At 46.2% G+C, this 19089-nt stretch overlaps 1 protein-coding gene across 3 annotated transcripts in view; it reads left to right on the top strand.

The window, feature by feature from the left end:
• The first annotated feature begins 6090 nt into the window (after positions 1-6090).
• LOC139767329 (carboxypeptidase B-like) overlaps positions 6091-19089 on the top strand; it is a 46274-nt gene continuing 33275 nt past the window's right edge. The window contains exon 1 of one of the 3 annotated variants that reach the window (XM_071696644.1): positions 6091-6271. Coding sequence is in view for 1 of the 3 variants with exons in the window: in XM_071696635.1 (XP_071552736.1) it covers positions 13261-13386 (126 nt within the window). In the remaining 2 variants the exon portion in view is untranslated. Of the gene's footprint in view, positions 6272-11983; positions 12099-13245; positions 13387-19089 lie in introns of those variants that run through there. The other 2 variants (XM_071696642.1, XM_071696635.1) reach the window with 2 other exon arrangements.

The raw sequence follows: 19089 nt of genomic DNA, 5'->3' as shown, positions 1-19089 counted from the left end.
TTTTGCTTGTTATTAAACCTGTTTTGTAGTTTATTTTTAACATTTCAAAATATGCACTAGTCTTTAAGTGCAGAAATAAATGGAGAGGCTATGCCCTTGTCCACAGTGCAGTGGATATATAGGGGAATTGAAAAATTATGTGATTCAGTGAAGAGTATTTACCAGGGAAGTAAGATATATGGGAAGGATGGAGAGTGAGTGTGTTTTGACTACTGATTTTACCGCCATTGATAGTAGTAACTGAAACGACTGCGATGATGGAAACAATGAAAGAAAAATGTTTTTGTTCTATGAGGACAAATAATGTCACAACACACTCCCTTGAATAAGTGTATATCTTACGAACAGTTCGAGCTGCTAAAAAAAAAAAAAAGGTAATTGTAAACCCTAATTTTGTTTATCCAGTACACGTAAGAACTTTTTTTTTTTTTATATATATACCTTGAAAGTTTAGGTGGTAAAGGTGAACGCCTGAGGGGTTGAGTGATTGCCATCCGAGAAAAGGTTACCATGGTGTTCGAGGACGGCAAGTCTGCTTAAGATATTTTTTAACATCTTTTTTGATGGCAAGAGTTTATACCTTATATAAACTCCCGTTTTTAATTTTCCAAAAGAAGGAAGAGGGAAGGGGGCCAAGTGAGGATATTCCCTCTTAAGGTTCAGTCCTGTTCTTAAAACTACCTTGCCAACGCGGGAAATGGCGAATATATATATATATATATATATATATATATATATATATATATATATATATATATAATTACTTCAGATTTTGTTTTATATGTAAGCTAATTCACTTTAATTTGAGCATTGTTTCTCGAGGCAATTGTAATGAATAAATGTAGCCAGCCGGTCCGGACGTGAGCCTCGTTTTCCTAGAGTGGTTTTTGCCGGATACTGTTGCCGTCAGGAATTCCTATTCAACCTGAAATTTTCAAAGAAAAAATGAGTGGAAGGAAAATCCAAATGGAGGACATGCACGATATGCTGTCGTTTCTGAATATTTTCCCTTTGGGGTTTGAAACGTCGGTACAACTTCTGGATCCTGATTATGCAAGTGAATGGTTGAGTTATTACAGCATCTCACTAAAGTCATCTGTGCAATGCATACATTTTGAATGATGATTTGAGGCATGAGTTAACAGAAATATCATGATGGGTAGATTACGACAATGCTGAGGCGCATGTGAAGGATTACATACCCCTCCTGCCAGACAAAGGGACTCGCGTGAACCAAGTTTGGGAATTACCATCGCCTTTGACCTCACGTTCGTTACCCACTCCACATTCCACAGAAATACTTTTGTTCCACTATAGACAGTAAATGAACGAATAAAGAAGACTAAATGTACATATCATGATGAAAACGAATCTCGAGAATATGGTTGATGAGGTAGCTAATGGCAAGAGTCCATCCTATTCTAGACTAAAGGCAATGTCACTCGAGCACTTTTTCGAGTAATTATCCGACATAGACTGGAGGGTGTGCGGGTGCATTTTTGCGGCCCAAACCTATAGTCGGTTGTTAGGGTCTTCTTTTTCTATGCCGGCGAAAACCATAAAGCCAAGAGAGCATTAAGATTGTTTTAAATGAAAACAATAACATTCGTCAAATTATAGTATTTCAGTGATGAACTTCAATAGTGCTGACATGCAGAAAATATATACATGTATATCAAAATTCCAAATAGATTGCGTCTTAATTGTTGATTTCAGTGGTATGTGATGTGTTTACATGTTTACATTTTGATCCCACAAGTGATTCATTCTCGGAATTTCTATTCGCTAACGACTCATTCGTCCACTTACGTTTGTGTTCCACTTCCGCCCGATGAAGCATAAAGTACCAAGTGTAGTAACGGACTCCATATCCAATCTGAGAGCCGTTCAGTTTGTTTTGACGAAACGGCAAATCACAGCTGACTGTTTCAGCTCTCGAGTGACAGTCGTCGCTGTGTAGCCACGATTGAGTCGCCAGAAACGAGTTTCCACTAGAAATTTTGTAAGGAAAAGTGACTGTGTGACACCGCTTTTAGGTCTGACGGATCTTAAACAGCATCGAAAACTCGAACAGACAGTCATGGAGAAGAATGTGTGGTAGGTGTAACCAGGTGTAACGGTCTTCTGAGCTGCAGGATTCGCCCTCTACATATAATGGACTTGTCACACAGCGAACACCAAATTTGCTAGAGTGGAGGAATCATCGTCTGTTTACTCCTGGCTCTTACATTTTTAGCCTCTGATTTTAAGGTAAGTTTAAATTCTGTAGTGACGAATCTTTTCTGTTCCAGAATATCATTAAAGGACAAACGAAGAACTTTGGGATTACTGAAGCGATCGCCATATTTACATTTGTCACAAGTGTTTCTGGTCATATGTATCATCCTTAGCTCTGACCTAAGCCTAAGCTAGGTAGGGGCCCAGTTTATCTACCAACGCATAAGGGAGGGCGAACAGCTGGGTTGACTATGGACAGACTGCCGCAATAAGGATTCGAACCTATTTTTACCAGCCCATCTCATCTAAGGTGGGTCAGTCTGTGGCTGCCATCCTCTCAGTCATTACGTCAGCTTCCTTACTCCATGTGCTGTTTGGTTGTCCATAGTTCGAGGCTGTCTAGGTGTCGTTTTAGGTTGCTGCCATTTTAATCACTTCTTACGTTTCTCATGATTATAACTTCATCCACAAACACATTCAGTTTTGATTCCAGTCCTCCTGGCGAGTTATCTCGTTTAAAAATCGGGACTGACAGGGATCCCGACACAATCTTTTAGGCCTCTATTGTTATTCCCAGTTACGGAAGGCACCGTTGCTATATTTCCTTGGTCCACTCACTTAAGTCACTACGACCCACCAAAGGAGTCTCTCTTTTCATATTCCTGCTTGATTGATTTTTTTTTCTACCATCCTTCTGCTGGAAGCATGTGGCAGTGATTGGAGACCTGAAGAGCCTCCCTCCCGCGCAGGAGATATACTCTCGACGGATGGGATGTTGCCCAGCACAGGCGGACACAAGGTACTGAATTCCCTGATGCAGTTTATGGTAAAGATTTTGGACATTTTGTTTATAACAGTGACGGCGAATAACTCGTGAAGGGTGCGGGAGGGAATGCTATGTTCAGGAACGACTGTACAGGTGAAGAGATTCATCAAGACGTTCAGGCTGACTGTGAAAGGATGAGGAAGATTGAGAAGAAAAGGCAGGTTATGAAGAATAAAGATTCTGGGAAAATGAGGAAACTACAAGAAAATTGAGGAGGCTCCTAGGAGTAAGAGGGATGTTATGACCCGTGACCCGGATGAGGGGAGTGTAAGGAGGATGTGGGGAGTCCCAGGGCTAGCCAGAAAAAGTGACGTGCTGGTGCATGGTACAGCACAGTGTCTTGTCTAGACGCATGACAGACCCTGTGTACTGTCAGGCTATAAGGGTGGAAACATGGCCATGGGATGTTGTCGAGGAAAAGGTGAGGTCTTGTGCCACCCTGGCTGGCCCAGGACGGGCTTAATTCCACGGATGACCTAGACTTCATAGGTCTCCGCAGTAAATTCTCAACAATTTCCTTGACATCAAACTACATTGTAGCAGATCTCACTTATGCATAGAAAAAACTTTGGAATATCGTTCTCTTAGTCGGTTTCTTAGTCTGTTGCGTTAAATTTAGTTTCGAATTTCAGTATTCGACAGCCAGCAGACAGGACTAACGTGGCTGGCCCTGCTAACAGAGAGTTTGCGTGTTTATGATAGTAGTGCAAATGTCGGACGGGCGGCTCTCTGAGCCGTACTCTCCCACCTACCGGCCCAGTGTCCACAGCTAGGGCTGGCTGGCTTATATATGACCACCTGGTCCCGTCATCGGTGCCTTCTTGTATATAAAAAGGTCGTATATGGTTGTTCCCAGCACCCAATTGCACCCCCTCGGTCGTATATGGTCGTGCCCAGCATCCATCTGCTCCCTCTCGGTTCGTATGTGGTCATCACATTACCAACCCAGTTCCCCCCTCGTCCCCTACAACTGGGGAAGGATATCCGCTCATTCTTACCTACAGTGTCCTGCCACCTACGCCCACGCCCATCCGAAACTCACCCTACATTCATCCGCCCACCACTGTTCTACCACCCAGTACAACACCTACCCCGCTTGCTTCGTGAGGTTCCTGGGTTAGTGGTGTTAACAGTGTTGTAACGTGTGCAGTATATTGTAACATGAAAGTTACGGTATAGGTGTGTGAATCCTGAGCCTAATCGTTCTGGCGGGAGCAGCATCTCTAACGACATAGTTTGCAGTTTTGTAGTTCTTGGTGGTTCACGACAGAAGGACAAGGCTTCGTAACGGAGACGTGCTGCCTCTTGAACTAGACGATACGACCCATGAGCACAACAGAATGGCGCTTGAACACGTCAGTGTCCCCTCTGGTGATGGGCTGTCCCTAATCCTGAAAGTTCTTCAGCAGCTGTTGTAAGGCCTGGCAACTTTCTGATTTTTAAGTTGATTATGATCACATGTGAACTTTTACTTATTTCTAATCGATGGTTACTTATATCTAACGTCATCTTACTCGAGTTATTTCAGTGATGAATGTTCGTCACGGAACGGATTTGTCGTGTTGCATTAAGCTGGTGGGCAGGAGTTATAACCCGATGATGTCATGATTAAGGTGGAGCGATGGGTCGCCTCCCCTTAGGTGTAACCGGCGAATTTCCTCCTGGTGGCCGAGCCCTTTCCGCTGGGCGGCCATCGCAGTCCAACCCGGGTGCCTAAGGTCGTAGAGGAGAGAGGTGGGCCACTGTGACCCTTCCGTACCATAATTCAACTTGTCATTAAGAAGACCATCCGTGTAGTGCCTCGCAGGAGGGAACGAACACATACGATACGTATGCCAACACTGCTCGCACCTCCTCCTCCCTCAGTATCTGATTATTTATTTATCTTCTCATGGCAGACTTCATACCGGGACGACGCTAGTGTTCAGTGTTTCCTCCTCTTTCCTTTTGAAATGTATGTGGGGCAGAAGTACCATAAATGAAACTACAACGGGATGTTGTACTAGCCTCCATCACGTTCATGGTGTATTACGGAACTTTGACCTAATAAAAAAAAAAAATATGATGGGATTCTCCTGGAGTTCTAGTGTGTCAGTGTGAAATAAAACTAGATGATAAAGAGAATTCCATCGGTATACATTGGCATTTGTAAACTTAAGTAAATCTACTTAACTTGCAAATAACATTGATAAATATTACTCATGTGAATCAGGTTTGTGACTGAGTGTCATGTGTGAGACCATTTTTTCTCCCTCATCTTGCCTCCTCTGTTGGGAATGTTGTCATTGAGGCCATGTTTACTGGTCATTAATGTGTCAAATTTTAGCAGAATCGCAGTTGTTTACACGTAGCAGATGACTCCTCGGTGAGGGATGAGGACACACCGTATGCTTCCACTCAGCGCACTCTCAAAGACACGCTGAAGTTTGGCATCTCATGATAGTTATGCCTCAATACCCTGGTCAGGTATTCATCTCAGACTATTTTTTTTTTTTTTTGAAAGATTTAAATATATCTGAATAATTCCCACATTATGTATTTTTATTTTTTGCAACCAATGCATGATATACCTTTAATCTATGCTTTACATACACCATAAATGTGTTTTTTAAGAATTGGGTTAAATTTTTAGTGAGAAAGACTGAGAAGTTTATAGAGTTCTTCGGATTGCTATTTAGGCTTTCATGATTTTGACTAATTTCATCGAGAGGTGAAACTGCCATAAAATCATCAAACGATAAAGTGAAACTTTATTTCCATTTTTACTTCTACGAGATTGTTATCATTTGTTTGGGGCTGTGTGATAGATGCAATTGAAAATATTGCATATGTAGGATAGGCAGGTAAAACACCTTAGAAACTGCAGTCAGCCCAAAACTTTGGGTCACCTAAAACCTTCGAATTCAACTGGAAATTAGAACGAGACTAGGGAAAAAAAATGAATCAGTGCACTTGAAGGTACAATGAGTGTGTGAGGGAGGGTGGTGGGTGGTGGCTGCACCGGCCCTTACACTCGTACATCGCCGTTGCCCAGTTATAGCCGCATTAGTCATCGTTGGTGCGGGTCGGCCGCCCTGAAGCCTTGCACCCGGCCTACTGAGTGACCCTTACTGTGTAGCACCACCATACTGTGGTCATAACCTGGAAGTGATCGTTTGACTTAAAGTGGTAACAACGGTGCTACCTTGTGTCATCGTGTGACGTGGAATTAGTGTGATCGTCATCAAAGTACAGTACTCGAATAGTTTGATGTTATTTGGGGGTTGTAGTTGTAAGTGGCACTGGTAGTACAGTGCTTGTGTGCCTCCATAGTTCGTGCAAGATTATGACAGCTACCCTGACCACGAGGTGTTACACTGAAGTAGCATATGAGTATGATGATATGATGGTACAGTGCTGTGGTGTAGCAGTATAGTGGTTAACTATGTTAGTGTGATAGTAGAGCAGTGTAGTAATGTAATGGTAGTTTGGTGTGCGGACAGTAAGCTCTCAAGAGGGCTAGGCTATACGTACGATAGTGTTGATAGAATGGTAGTGTGATGATAAGTGTGGAAGTATTAAGGTGTGGTAACATGGTTTCGGGGAAGTATGATGACCCAACGGTGTGTATTTACATGACCAGTGTGGTGAGTATGATAGTCTTACCATTAGGCAACCTAGCCGTCATGATGAAGTTCCCAACCGGTGATACGTCCAAGCCATCCAGATGGTACGAGGTTCCAGATCTGATTGTATGTAAACATTGATATAAACATTCTTAAGTCAGTGTTATGAAAGATATTAAACTTAAGTAATCATAAATCTACTATTCACGCAAGTTTTGAGTATTGTGAGTTGCCATACTAAGACAATTTAATGTATATGTTCATACAGTATTCACAGACATAGGCAGGTAATCTTGTTAGGGATTTTAATTTATCATTTAATGGTGATGTTATGCAGTATCCTAGGCGGCCAGTAGATGGCTGGGTAATGATATTTGTGGTGACAATATGGAAGCGCAAGACTGACAGTCCTGTTCATGTTTCTCCTGATCTTTTTAACCGTATTTGCATCGTGCAGCAGTATTTTTGAATTACCGCATTGTGACAGTCGGTAAAGAACCTACAGAAGGGTTAAAAGTCTAATTTGGTTACCGCAAGCACGGTACATGAGGTGAAATATGCTCGTCACATGTCGACGGTGAGTACTTCAACATTTTGTAAACATTGATCAACACTTGAGTAATATGATCTCCCCTCTAATACTGTAGCTTTACCTCTGACTAAATCAGATTCTCAAAACTTTACTCAAGAGGGCATGGGGGTTGTAAGGTATCGATATCAACGAAGATCATACCGATACAGTCAGTCGTTGCAGCTGAGCAAATCGCATCCGCAAAGATTACTTTCGAGAAGGTTGTCAGGTTTCTTGAGTGGACTAAGTCTTTTTTTATTTTCTTATGTCAGTAGGTGGGATACAGGTCTACTACCGGTAGCGAATTTGATCGTCAGCATGATTTTAGTTGATTTTTAATGGCTGAAATCGCTGTAGCTGAAGTTTTACCTGTAACTCTACTATTGAGTACGACCTCCTTGCCATTGAGTGACATTCAGCGTTTTATAGGCATGTCAGAAATACATAACCTTATTAAGTTGAAATGACCTTGACATATTAACATAGTCCCACTAATGTTACTATAACTGTACTTTTGACTCATATAACCTGACCATTGGGTAACAGTCTTACTAAAGAGTATGATAAGCTTACCACTGGTTAAGTCTTTTTGTAGAGTTTGATAACTAATATTAGAGGAACATAACTACGAGTACATTTGAGTACAGAGAGTGGCTTTATAGCACAACACGTACAGTAAATTACAAGGCAACAAGCAGCGAGGCTGATCTTGTAGGCGTGGTCTTGGGGGTCAGGGTCAATGTTGCATAATAGTCAGGTGAGAAGGGGGAGTGACTGAGGCGCGGGGAGGCAAAACAAGGTTATCATCGGGGTCCCTGGCTGAGAAGGTGTCGCCAGCAGAGGCATCTGACCACATATTTTAGTCCGTTACCTTTGCAAAAAGAGAGAAAGACTGGAGCACTTGGTATCGGTAGGGAGACTAGACACAAGGATGCAGAGCCAGCGAATGGTGGGTATGCATGACGAGTGATCAGAGAGAAGGAAAAGTGCCGGCATAGACCCATCAGATCAGTGCCAGGGAAGTTCATGCACCAGCGCCACATTTCAGTTTGACAGGGTTACTACAACACCAGTGTAGTGTCACTTGTGCACTAGGAATTCTCCTATGGGGGGCTTCTGCATCTTCGAGGCTGTACTCCACACAGGAGCAGGGATTTGTGGACTGCTTTGGAGAGAGAAGGTCCCTGACAGGACTGACAGTGATACAGCCTTGCCGAAATGGCTTCTCATTTGCGTTGTCACCTCAAGCTGGTGGAGTCCTGTAAGGAGACGAGGGCAGGGCTGGTGTGTGTGTGTGTGTGTGTGTTTGTGGTGCGGGAGGTGTATAGAGTTACAACTCGTCCTTAGCTCCATTAGTATCAGGTGACTCCCCTATTCCCGCTTCATGTTGTGGCTACATAATTCAAGGTTGTCTTTATAGGTTTGTTAGGGGTTTACTGTCTCGCTGTGTTTCTTTAATTCAGTTTTGGTTTCGTTATTGATTCATTAGCAAGAGGAGATTTTTTTTCTCAATTGGTCATGGAAGGAAAAACGGGCACATTCTGGTCGTTTGCGTTAGTGCACGAGTACACAGCTCCCGGTTATCAACGTTACGCCAGGGGTCCGTAACTTACGCAACACCTCCTTTCCTCTCAACACCTTCGCTAAATGTTTATGTCCATTACCCCACTTATGTACATCATTATACCTTCTCTCTCTCTCTCTCTCTCTCTCTCTCTCTCTCTCTCTCTCTCTCTCTCTCTCTCTCTCTCTCTCTCTCTCTCTCTCTCTCTCTTTCATTAGTATAGTCGTCAGATCACTGCCTACATACCTAGATAATCCTCCTCCGATGAATGTGTGCGCAATCAACATATTATCAGGCTTCGAATTCAATTATCCCGGCAGCCTCCTCACATTACAGACGTACAGACGGGAGGATGTTATCTTATACATCTGGTTTATCTGTTCGTTTGTATTACTAGCAATTTTTCCTACTTCCTTCCCCGCCAGTAAGTTGACGTCAAATTGTCTTTTACAAATTCAGATAGTCAAACTCTTTATAAGAACACCAGACATAGCCCACAGTAGATATAAGTAGAATGTAATTGTTAGCCAGATATGACCAAATACTGGGATCTGATATTGGAGACGGTGATAGAAGCCTCGGCAATAGATCATGGACAGCCAACTGATGCCTCAGTCAAGGAGTGGACCCAGTAGTAGATGTCAGGAGGTGGGTCACGCCAGACACAGGCTTGGTGCACCTTCTCCACTCTCAGCTAAGTGTGTTCAGGTTGTCAGACGTGACACACACTGATGTGTTTTGGGATGTGGGTGATGCGAAGCTTGAGTGCCGTTGGTTATGGGTGGCTTAGAACCTGGCTGTTGCTGGATATGGGTGGTGTTAAGACTTGGGGGAGGGGGGGCGACGTTGTGCATGGGGAATTGATGATTGTATTTTGAGTGTTTACACGCTTTATTGTAGCATATCCAGTCAGAGTGAAGGCACATGAAGGCCGCAACACCCACAGACACTGTGCCCTACATACAAGCAAATTTTACCTTTCACTTTGTAGGAGAGGGACAGGATGTTTGTGTAATGGATGGTTGGCGAGCTGGAGGTCATGTGTTGGAGGGAAATGTACCGGAAGGGGTTGATGAGCAAGTGGATATGAGAGAGAGGGAGATGTTCTCATGTATGGGGTTCTGTGGTCTGTGTTGGCGTGAACACCTCAGGTGTGATGGAAGGAATCGCGTTGAGCCCAGGACCGTGGAAGTAGTATGGAAGAAGGAGAGGGAGAAGGATCCAGAAAGGGTGTGAGAATGGAACTGAGGATCGGGTTGTCAGTAAAGGTCTGTGTGTGGTCTTGATCTGGACTTTGTCGAGTAAGAAGGATTGTGTTGCGCCTCCCGGAATGTGGGAACGCTGTTGTGTTGTGAGGACGAACGTGGACTGTCGAAAAGAAAGCCAAACGATATGGAGATGTTTCATAAAAGGAAAAACAGATGTGTTGATTCCGGGTGAGATTGTGCCGTATAGCCAATCCCAGAATGTAGTTGTGGGTAAAGAGTGTAAGTAGGTTCTTGAAGATGAGAGGAATTTGGCAAAATATTGCTTTGTGGGAAATGATCAGCTCTTGAAATTAATTTGCGGAAATTGTTGCAGAATAAGAGAGATTCCCTACTGTTTGGTTGTTGTGATGGTAGGGGTACAAAGGATGACAGATAACAGAGGACATGATGTAGTGTGACGAGGTTAATGGCTGGAGGACAGTAATTATCTTGAATTCCTAACTTTCATCCATGGAGGCGGGGATAGCAAAGCAAATCAGCCATGCCAGAAATGATATTTAGACCGGGCACACCGAGATGGGCGGTGGCTTGGGGGGGTGATGAACTGTTGGTCAGAGGAAGTATGTGTGACGACCAAAGTGGTGTTATCTGTACAGAGAGTTACGTTTGTGGTTATCGAGAGAGAGAGAGAGAGAGAGAGAGAGAGAGAGAGAGAGAGAGAGAGAGAGAGAGAGAGAGAGAGAGTCGTGGCAATATGTAAGCTCTGGTGGACACGAATATTCACATGTATATGTCACCCTGTAATCCGTGTACGTACATGGACGTTGTCTTTGAAGATATCAAAGACGGAGGAAGTCTGGGGAAGGTTGGTTGGTTGGCAGTGACGTGTGTGTGTGTGTGTGTGTGTGTGGTGGACGGTGAGGTGTCGACGAGAGCATTGGTGAGTGATGATTTACTCATCATGTGTGTGTGACCACATCTCGTCTGGGAAAAACGACGTGGCTCATGTGTCCGGATGTCGTGAATGATGAGTAAGGGCAGGTGGGGCCCCAGCGGTGGCAGGAATGATGGCCAGGGTTAAGCCGGTTGCTGACCTAAGTCAGGTACGTGTCCCGCCTGCGTCACATGTTTTCTTCCTAAATGAACAACGTCACTACAGTAACTGCGAAGCTCGTAGGACTTTCTCAGTAAATCCCTCGTTGGTGTAGGTTATTTTTCACGTGTTTGCTTCAACTTCAGTTCTATACTTTTCATCACAAATATGACAAAACCTAGATTACAATTAACTCAGGAACTGTCATATTTGATCAGAAGCATAGTACTACTATCTTGTATTTCGTTATCAATCTGGAACAAAACAACACAAAGGCTCGATCGTATCTTCCTCATGGGGTCATCCTGTGTGTACCAGGTAATAGCCGTCTAGAACCAATCCTGGGGTCGGTTTAGTTGAAACATAATGATCTCCAGTAGCGTTAGCCAGTTTCTGTCAGTCAGTCGGTGGTTGAACAAGACGGATAACTGGGAATAATGTGTGTGTGTGTGTGTGTGTGTGTGTGTGTGTGTGTGTGTGTGGCGGGGGAGCAGCAGGACATGATCCGGGTGCAGGTCCTCATGTCAACAAATCGACGCCCACTTGCCCTACTCTCCACCTAATAGGTTAACCATTCCTCCTCTACTGTTTCATCGTCAGAACCGAGTCCCTCCTTTACTCCCTTCCTTTGAGATGCATTTTTTTTTTTAAAGAAATTCTGTCATTTTCTCTTGTATGTCAGTAATGGAGGCCGCTCCATCAGCACAACCGCGCGACCTTTAGGGTATAATGGCCTGGCCTTTAGCCTAACCCTTCAGGGTCACATGAAATACACCAAAGCGTCGTACCGTCGTGCTGAAGAAGAAGGGAATATATGACCGGATGAAGCGGTGTCTGTGTGTCTGTTGTAGACGGGTGGAGCAGCGGGATGTCTCCGAAGGTGATGGCTGTGTAGAGGTAATAATCCCAGCGAGGCAACTGTAGGCAGGACTCTCGCTGCCCCAGCGAGGCAACGTTACTGCTAGCGTTCTGGGTTGCTGCCAGTGTCGGCCTGGCCGCCGTGGGACTTACAAGGTATCGTACACTTCCCTCCAGCTCCCCACGCCTCCCTTCGTGGCCCGTTCTCCACTTTCATTTCTGTTTCGTGAACTCTGTGTCTGTGTTGTGTGGTACCTAGTGTAAACATATTCTTAATGTTTATGTCACGCTTGTATTTTAGGGATTAAGGATCTTATTTCTTAAGGGTGTCCACTTGGAAGAAAGTTTGGGACGAGGTTTCACTTGGAGGAAAGTTACGTCTTGTTTTCGCAAGACATGGCTGGCGTCTCAGTTTCTCCTGCAGTTATTCCTGAGGAATGTCTCGTAACTTGCTTCCTACGTGGGATCAGACCGGCGTGAGTGTCATGTTTGTGTCCTCTCAAGCACGGAGCCATGCCATTATTGTCTGGTGTGTTCCGTCTTTACATGTTGCTTGTGGGGATTACTTTTTTGTTTTGTTCTGTGAAGTGTTCATTGTCCTACCTCCAGGCCGCAGCCATGCGGGGCAGGAGCCATGACCTGCGGCAGCTAGTGCAGGGCGAGAGCCATGACCTGCTTCGGCTAGTGCTGGAGAAGAGCTATGACCTGCGATAGCTGGTGCAGGGCAAGACCAGTGACCTGTGGCAGTTCGTGCAGGGCAAGACCCGTGACCTGTGGCAGCTAGTGCAGGTCAAGAGCTGTGACTTACGGTAGATGGTGCGGGCTAGAGACATGCGGTAGCTATTGCGGGGTAATAGCCAGGCACTGTGGCAGCTGGTGAAGGGGGAGGAGCAGCAACATGCACGACTTGCTCACTACCCTCACCACAAGGCGCCGCTGTCCGTCATCTCGCCCTAAGTTGAGGTGTTTGGCTCATCAGTGTGGCACGCGGGCAGTGCCACCCCAGCTCCTGGGTTGTACCCCCGTGGACACACCAAGATAACGGGGAAGATCAGATGATTTGGTTGATGTAAGGTGGATCACCGGTGAGTTTAGGGCTACCCTGCTTTTCAAAGGTCTCGATACCTCGTATATCTATGCAGTGCGGGCGCGAGACATCCAGTCTTCGCCGTAACTGCACAGCACATGTGTAGGGATGCGCCTAGATTGTAAACAATGCTTTATTTGTGCAAGTATATGTAGACAGAGGATAACAGTGTCGGTGAGGGACACGCAGCCTGGGGTTGGTTGGGAGCAAGCTCAGAACGTGCATTGAAATATGACGTGGGCTAAGCTATGGACATCATCCACTCAGACAAAAGTGGGGACTACAGATAACGCACTCACGTCACGCACACTTGAAGGGCGCGACGCGTTCATCTCAACACAGCCGCCACAGCGCAAGGTAAAGCCCTCTGTCCAACAGATTTATTTATCTCGAGATGGGTTCACCCTTCTCCCAGGAGTGCCCTGGATGGTGTTATGACACTACAGTGCGAAATTTCAGTAACTCTGAGTGTCTGTACCATATTTGTGGAAGTAATCACCGGGATATTTGTGGCTGTAATTACCGGGATGTTTGTGTGGTATTGTTCGGGTAAGTAATTAATGCTGCGTTACATCGTTGTTGGGGATGCGACTCAGGCTTATGATGGGCCGTGATTGCCCCAGCTAGCGACGGACCACACCGGCCACGGGTCCGCCACAGGTCACCACACCACCGTCATAACGGGAGGGTCTCTCTCCCTACCTTTTGGTCTCTGTGGGCGGCTGTGGGGCGCTCCTCCCGCTACGGTGTCGACCCTCCCTGTGCACAGTGACGCTCAGCGACGCCTACCTCAGTTATCTAATGCAGGTTGACGTACCTCAAGAGTAAGCAATTTTGTGCAGTTTGACCCGATTCTGTGTAGCAATGTCAGTCGTATGGGCCCCCCAGGGGCCTCGCTCCTCCTAGTTAGTTAAGTGGTTTAATGACTACCTACCTACCGTGGCCTGGGCAGGGCATAACAGCCACTCGACAGTCCTGAATGTATAAAGAGAACTATGAGGCAAGACAACAGAGTTGACTTTGGTGCGGGGAGCGAGTTATACTCGAGTGTGTGTGTGTGTGTGTGTGTGTGTGTGTGTGTGTGTGACGTACAACACTTATGAATAAGATTTAATGATCATGACAACACGTGTTTGCATGTTGGGGATCCCCAGGTGTCAGTTGCAGGGATGTTCATGTGGATGATGGCCTTGGGGTCAGCAGGAAGGGTGTGTCAGTGCTGTATGTATGTGTCTGCACGACCAGTAGTGGTTCGTTCTTATGACCAATCATGGCAGCAGATGAACCGTCACACAGTCTTCGCACAAGGGTCGTATCATCTCGAGAGGGCGTGACAGCCTCGCCTGACAGTAGTCACATGGAACGCTAACATCCCTCGTAGTGTTGTGGATACTTCTGTTGATGCGAAATGCTAGTATGGGTTTAACCTCCTGAGCACGACAGTACGACCCTCCAACACCATGTTCACGACCCTTGAGCACGACAGTACGCCCCTCCAACACCATGTTCACGACCCTTGAGCACGACAGTACGACCCTCCAACACCATGTTCACGACCCTTGAGCACGACAGTACGCCCCTCCAGCACCATGTTCACTACCCTTGAGCACGAAGGTGCGACCCAGGGGTTTTGATGGCATGGACTTCGACCTTGACCCTCAAGGGTTGTATGGTGCTCAGGTGGGTGTATGTATTCTTAAGGTTCAGCTCCCGTGCTGAAGGTTGATGATGGGAGCAGTGTAGCCACTTGACCCTCCGTGGGAGGGAGCGATACCGCTATAATTGCGCCTTGTGTCCGGCCACGGTGGTTGGCTACGGACGCGGCTCATTGTTGTCTGTTTCACCGTTCACTCACGCTTCATAGAGATCATACACACACACACACACACACACACACACACACACACACACACACACACACATGATATTTACATGTACTCGCCCTTCCTGGCTTAGCGAAGTAGGGCTTAGACTTGAGACTTTGAGGAAAAATCCAGTAATTGCTTCTTCAATCGTTACCTGTTGAAAGTGATGATACACAAGGGGAGAATTCTCAGCCCCACGCCCCAGCCCCTCTTTGTCGCCTTTTACGACGCGCAGGAGATACTTGGGCAATGTTTGTTCTCCCTTATTAGCGAGAGAGTGAGAGGGAGGGGAGGGTAAAGAGAGAGAGAGAGAGGGGGGGGGGGGGGGAGAGGTACGCCAGTTCTTGTCCTGGAGTATCTTATCTGCAACTCTTGACCTGTGATCGCTAGAGAAGGATCGGCTGTTCCTCTCATCAGCAGGTGTCAATATTAGGATAAGATTGTGTGGTGGGCTTCCCTCGGTGCGCGCGCACGTGTGTGTGTGTGTGTGTGGGGCATGACCTCGTGCGTCATTGTAACGGTGTTCTCACATCGTATATATTTTCCTATCTGAAGGACTCTCACTCTCATTCTTACGTCCAACAACGTATTCGCATGTGAACCTCATTGCGTCAGTGTTCCCATCTCTCTCACTGAGACACACTGTGATCCTCAGATGGTATAACCGCTCTAGCATTTTCTCTCCTTCTCTCTCATCCACTCTTACCGCTTCCCTCCCTTGGAGGTGGAGGATTCATGCCTTGCAAGCGACAGGTGGTTCGCTCTCTGACTTTGGCTTGCATTCAGCGCTGCAATGCTGCGTTGCGCTGTCTGTGGTGCAGCAGCTGTGGTGACTAGCCAAGGATGGTTGGTTTGATGCATCCGTGGCCTGTCCACCACCAGCCCTCACCACAACCCTGACCACCAGCTCACATTGCGTGCCGTACCGGACCAGCCAGGTAACGTGGCGTCTCAACATGGTCAGCTGTTATGCCTGCCTCTGTCGATGATGACCTTTAGCCCTTTCCTCTTCAGCAAGATGTCAGACACAAGTGCAAGTCCTCTGTCGCATTCCAGAGTCCCTTGAGCAAGACGATACTGTACTGCTGTACTGCCGCGAGTAATGGTCGTACAGTCGTGCTCGAGAAGTTAACTGCCCAATCAAACTTCATAACGAGTTGATACACACACTTGCATGACTTATCTCTAGCGCATGTCCAAGTGGGAGGGGGTCAACAAACGGATTGGTACCCGTGAAAATGGGAATGGTGACGAGGCTTCCTGCGGTGGGTGACGTAATTACCGGTGATTGCCTTGGTGGGCAGCGTCTCCGCCCTAGTTCTCACGATACGGTACCTCGTCCTGGACCACAGAGGCATCTGTATGGCAGTAACTTCTCCAAGGCACGAACTAAACCAGTTCTTTGTTTCGTCTGGCGAGAACACTAGCAAGTTACGGGACTATTAGACCCAGTGATGCCGTTGGTTGGTGATGTATTCCAACAGTCTCACCCAAAAAAAAAAAACTTGAGCCTAGCAAATTAAGACAACCTTTATAATGTTTCATGTTGATGTTGGACCTCATACAACACCATAAATGTCCCACTGTATATCACTTCGAAGTGAAACAGAAAATGAAAAGACAAAAAAATATCCTGAAATATTCCTTAATGTGGACTACGAAAAATGTATAGAAAATGTGTTCTGGACTGACTTCCTGCAGCCAGGAAACTGACGCATCAGACGACACCCCTGCTATCCACGGCTGCCCCTGGGCCAGGTTAACATGTTAACCTCGTGTTTGATGAAGCTAGTGAACTCTCCTGTGTTATCAGTCGCTTGGTTATTCCCGTTTGTACGCCCGCGGGTTGAACAAGTTCCGGTGAATTACCAGTGTTTTGCTCCCCCAAGAGCTTCATGATTTGGCCACCTCTTCTCCTCTGCCTCCCACTGTTGCACATTCTGAGCCGCCACGGTTGTACCACATCATATACATACCACTCAGGTTCTGCTCGTGAGAGTTTTGATGATGGAGTTGTGGTGTTGGAATCCCTCGCATTTTTTTCTTTTTCCTTAGATCGTTAAGCTATTAAATGTCCAGCTTTGAGCGTGTCAGATGCGACCCCCGGCCGTGATGCATGGCTTGGCCCATAACCTTACCCGTGGGTATGATGGCCTCGCCTCTAACCTAGCTCTTTGGCGGTCAAGTCAGAGGCAGTCTGTCATGCCAGAACATTGGACTATCGTGCTCAAAGGTCGTACCGTCCTGCTCGAGGGGTTCAGCCTCGAGGACAACCTCCACATCTTCCAGTTGTGGCCGCTACACGCCCTCCAGCACGGGTCTCACTGTGGCCCGGTAGTTCTCATCATCACCACCGTGTGATTCTTGCTCATCATTTTCTTTACTAAGGTTTCCACGCCCCCATCGTACGTCCTGCACTCGAGTCTCGTCACCTTGGGAAATTCTTCCGCGATCCTCGATTGCCTGACTCCACCGTCAAACTGAGTCTTAATTTTCCCTCATTCTCGTTCTCATATAACCTATTACCTCATTCTTATTTAGCGTACTCATTCACACAGGCCAGGCCTTCATTCGCACCAAACCGAGGCTCATCCTCACAAATAATGCCCTCATTTTCACAGACGAGGCGCTCACTCTTAACGTGAGTGAGGTCCTCATCCTCTCCTAACAGGTTTTGAGCGCCACATAACAGGCCCTCATTCGCGCGTACATGAGGTCCTCATTTACGCATTCCTGTTCAGATGTAATACCCCCTCCCCCTCCTTCCTGTCGCAGAAGCACTCATCATTCATCACCTTCCCCCTTCACTACCCCCCCCCCCCCCACCCCCCAACCACTCCTCCCGCCCTCATACAATTACTCACTCGTTAAGCGGGAAAGACCCGGGCGGTTGGTTGGCCGATCTCCACCCGCCTCATGTCCACCACTTCCTGGACACCTCCCTCATCCCCTCACATTTGTTCTTCCCTCTAGCGGCCTCCCGTACAACTACTCATTTCTTCTCATTCATGTTTCACTCCTCATTCGTCCTGTTTCACCCGACACTGAACCCGTTTCACTCGCCATCCATCCCTTCCTCCCTCCTGTTTCACGTTCTGCCTCTGGTGTTTCATCCTCCGGTCCCTTTCATCTCCCTGTGTCACACGTTTCACCCATCACCCTCACAGAACGCTTCCTCATTATCAAACCTCACAGAACGCTTCCTCATTATCAAACCTCACAGAACGCTTCCTCATGATCAAACCTCACAGAACGCTTCCTCATGATCAAACCTCATAGAACGCTTCATCATGATCAAACCTCACAACGCTTCCTCATGATCAAACTTTACAACGCTTCCTCATGATCAAATCTCATAGAACGCTTCCTCATGATCTAACCTCATAGAACGCTTCCTTATGATCAATCCTCATACAGAACGCTTCCTCATGATCAAACCTCAACGCTTCCTCATGATCAAATCTCATAGAACGCTTCATCATGATCAAACATCACAACGCTTCCTCATGATCAAACCTCAACGCTTCCTCATGATCAAACCTCATAGAACGCTTCCTCATGATCTAACCTCATAGAACGCTTCATCATGATCAAATCTCATAGAACGCTTCATGTTAAACGTCATAGACTAGTAGATACTCATGAGTAGAAGCGTACCCAGGAAGATTATTAGCTAGATAAGCACTCAGGTATTCGTGGGTAGATAGGTAGATAAGTAGATAGGTGCTTCCCTCTTCGTACCCAGTAGAGTACAAGAGTAACGTACACACAGTCTGCTGTACGTACATACATGATGTTCCATCCTCGTTGTGTCTCCCCGCTCCCCTTCCCTTCCCCCCTTCCCCCCTGTACCCTGAGTAGCCACTCATGGCCGTCAGGCCGTATGACGTCACGAGAACACTATTTTTACAATACTTATTTTCCAGTCTTGTCGGGAGGGGGAGGGGGAGGGGGAGGTATAAATAGAAAAGCCGCTTTTGTGCCCTTTGAAAAAAAGAATGTGGCGTTTGCTGTGAATCCTAGCTTGATGGACTGTAGCTGCTGAGAGGCCTTAGCTCCAACATACATACATACATACATACATGCATATATACATACATACATCCATAAATGCATACATACATACATACATAAATGCATACATACATACATACATACATACATACATACATACATACATATACATACATATATA

The sequence above is a fragment of the Panulirus ornatus genome, chromosome 59 (genome assembly GCF_036320965.1).
Source record: "Panulirus ornatus isolate Po-2019 chromosome 59, ASM3632096v1, whole genome shotgun sequence".
Taxonomy (NCBI): domain Eukaryota; kingdom Metazoa; phylum Arthropoda; class Malacostraca; order Decapoda; family Palinuridae; genus Panulirus; species Panulirus ornatus.
This window is presented reverse-complemented; position numbering and strand designations above follow the sequence as displayed.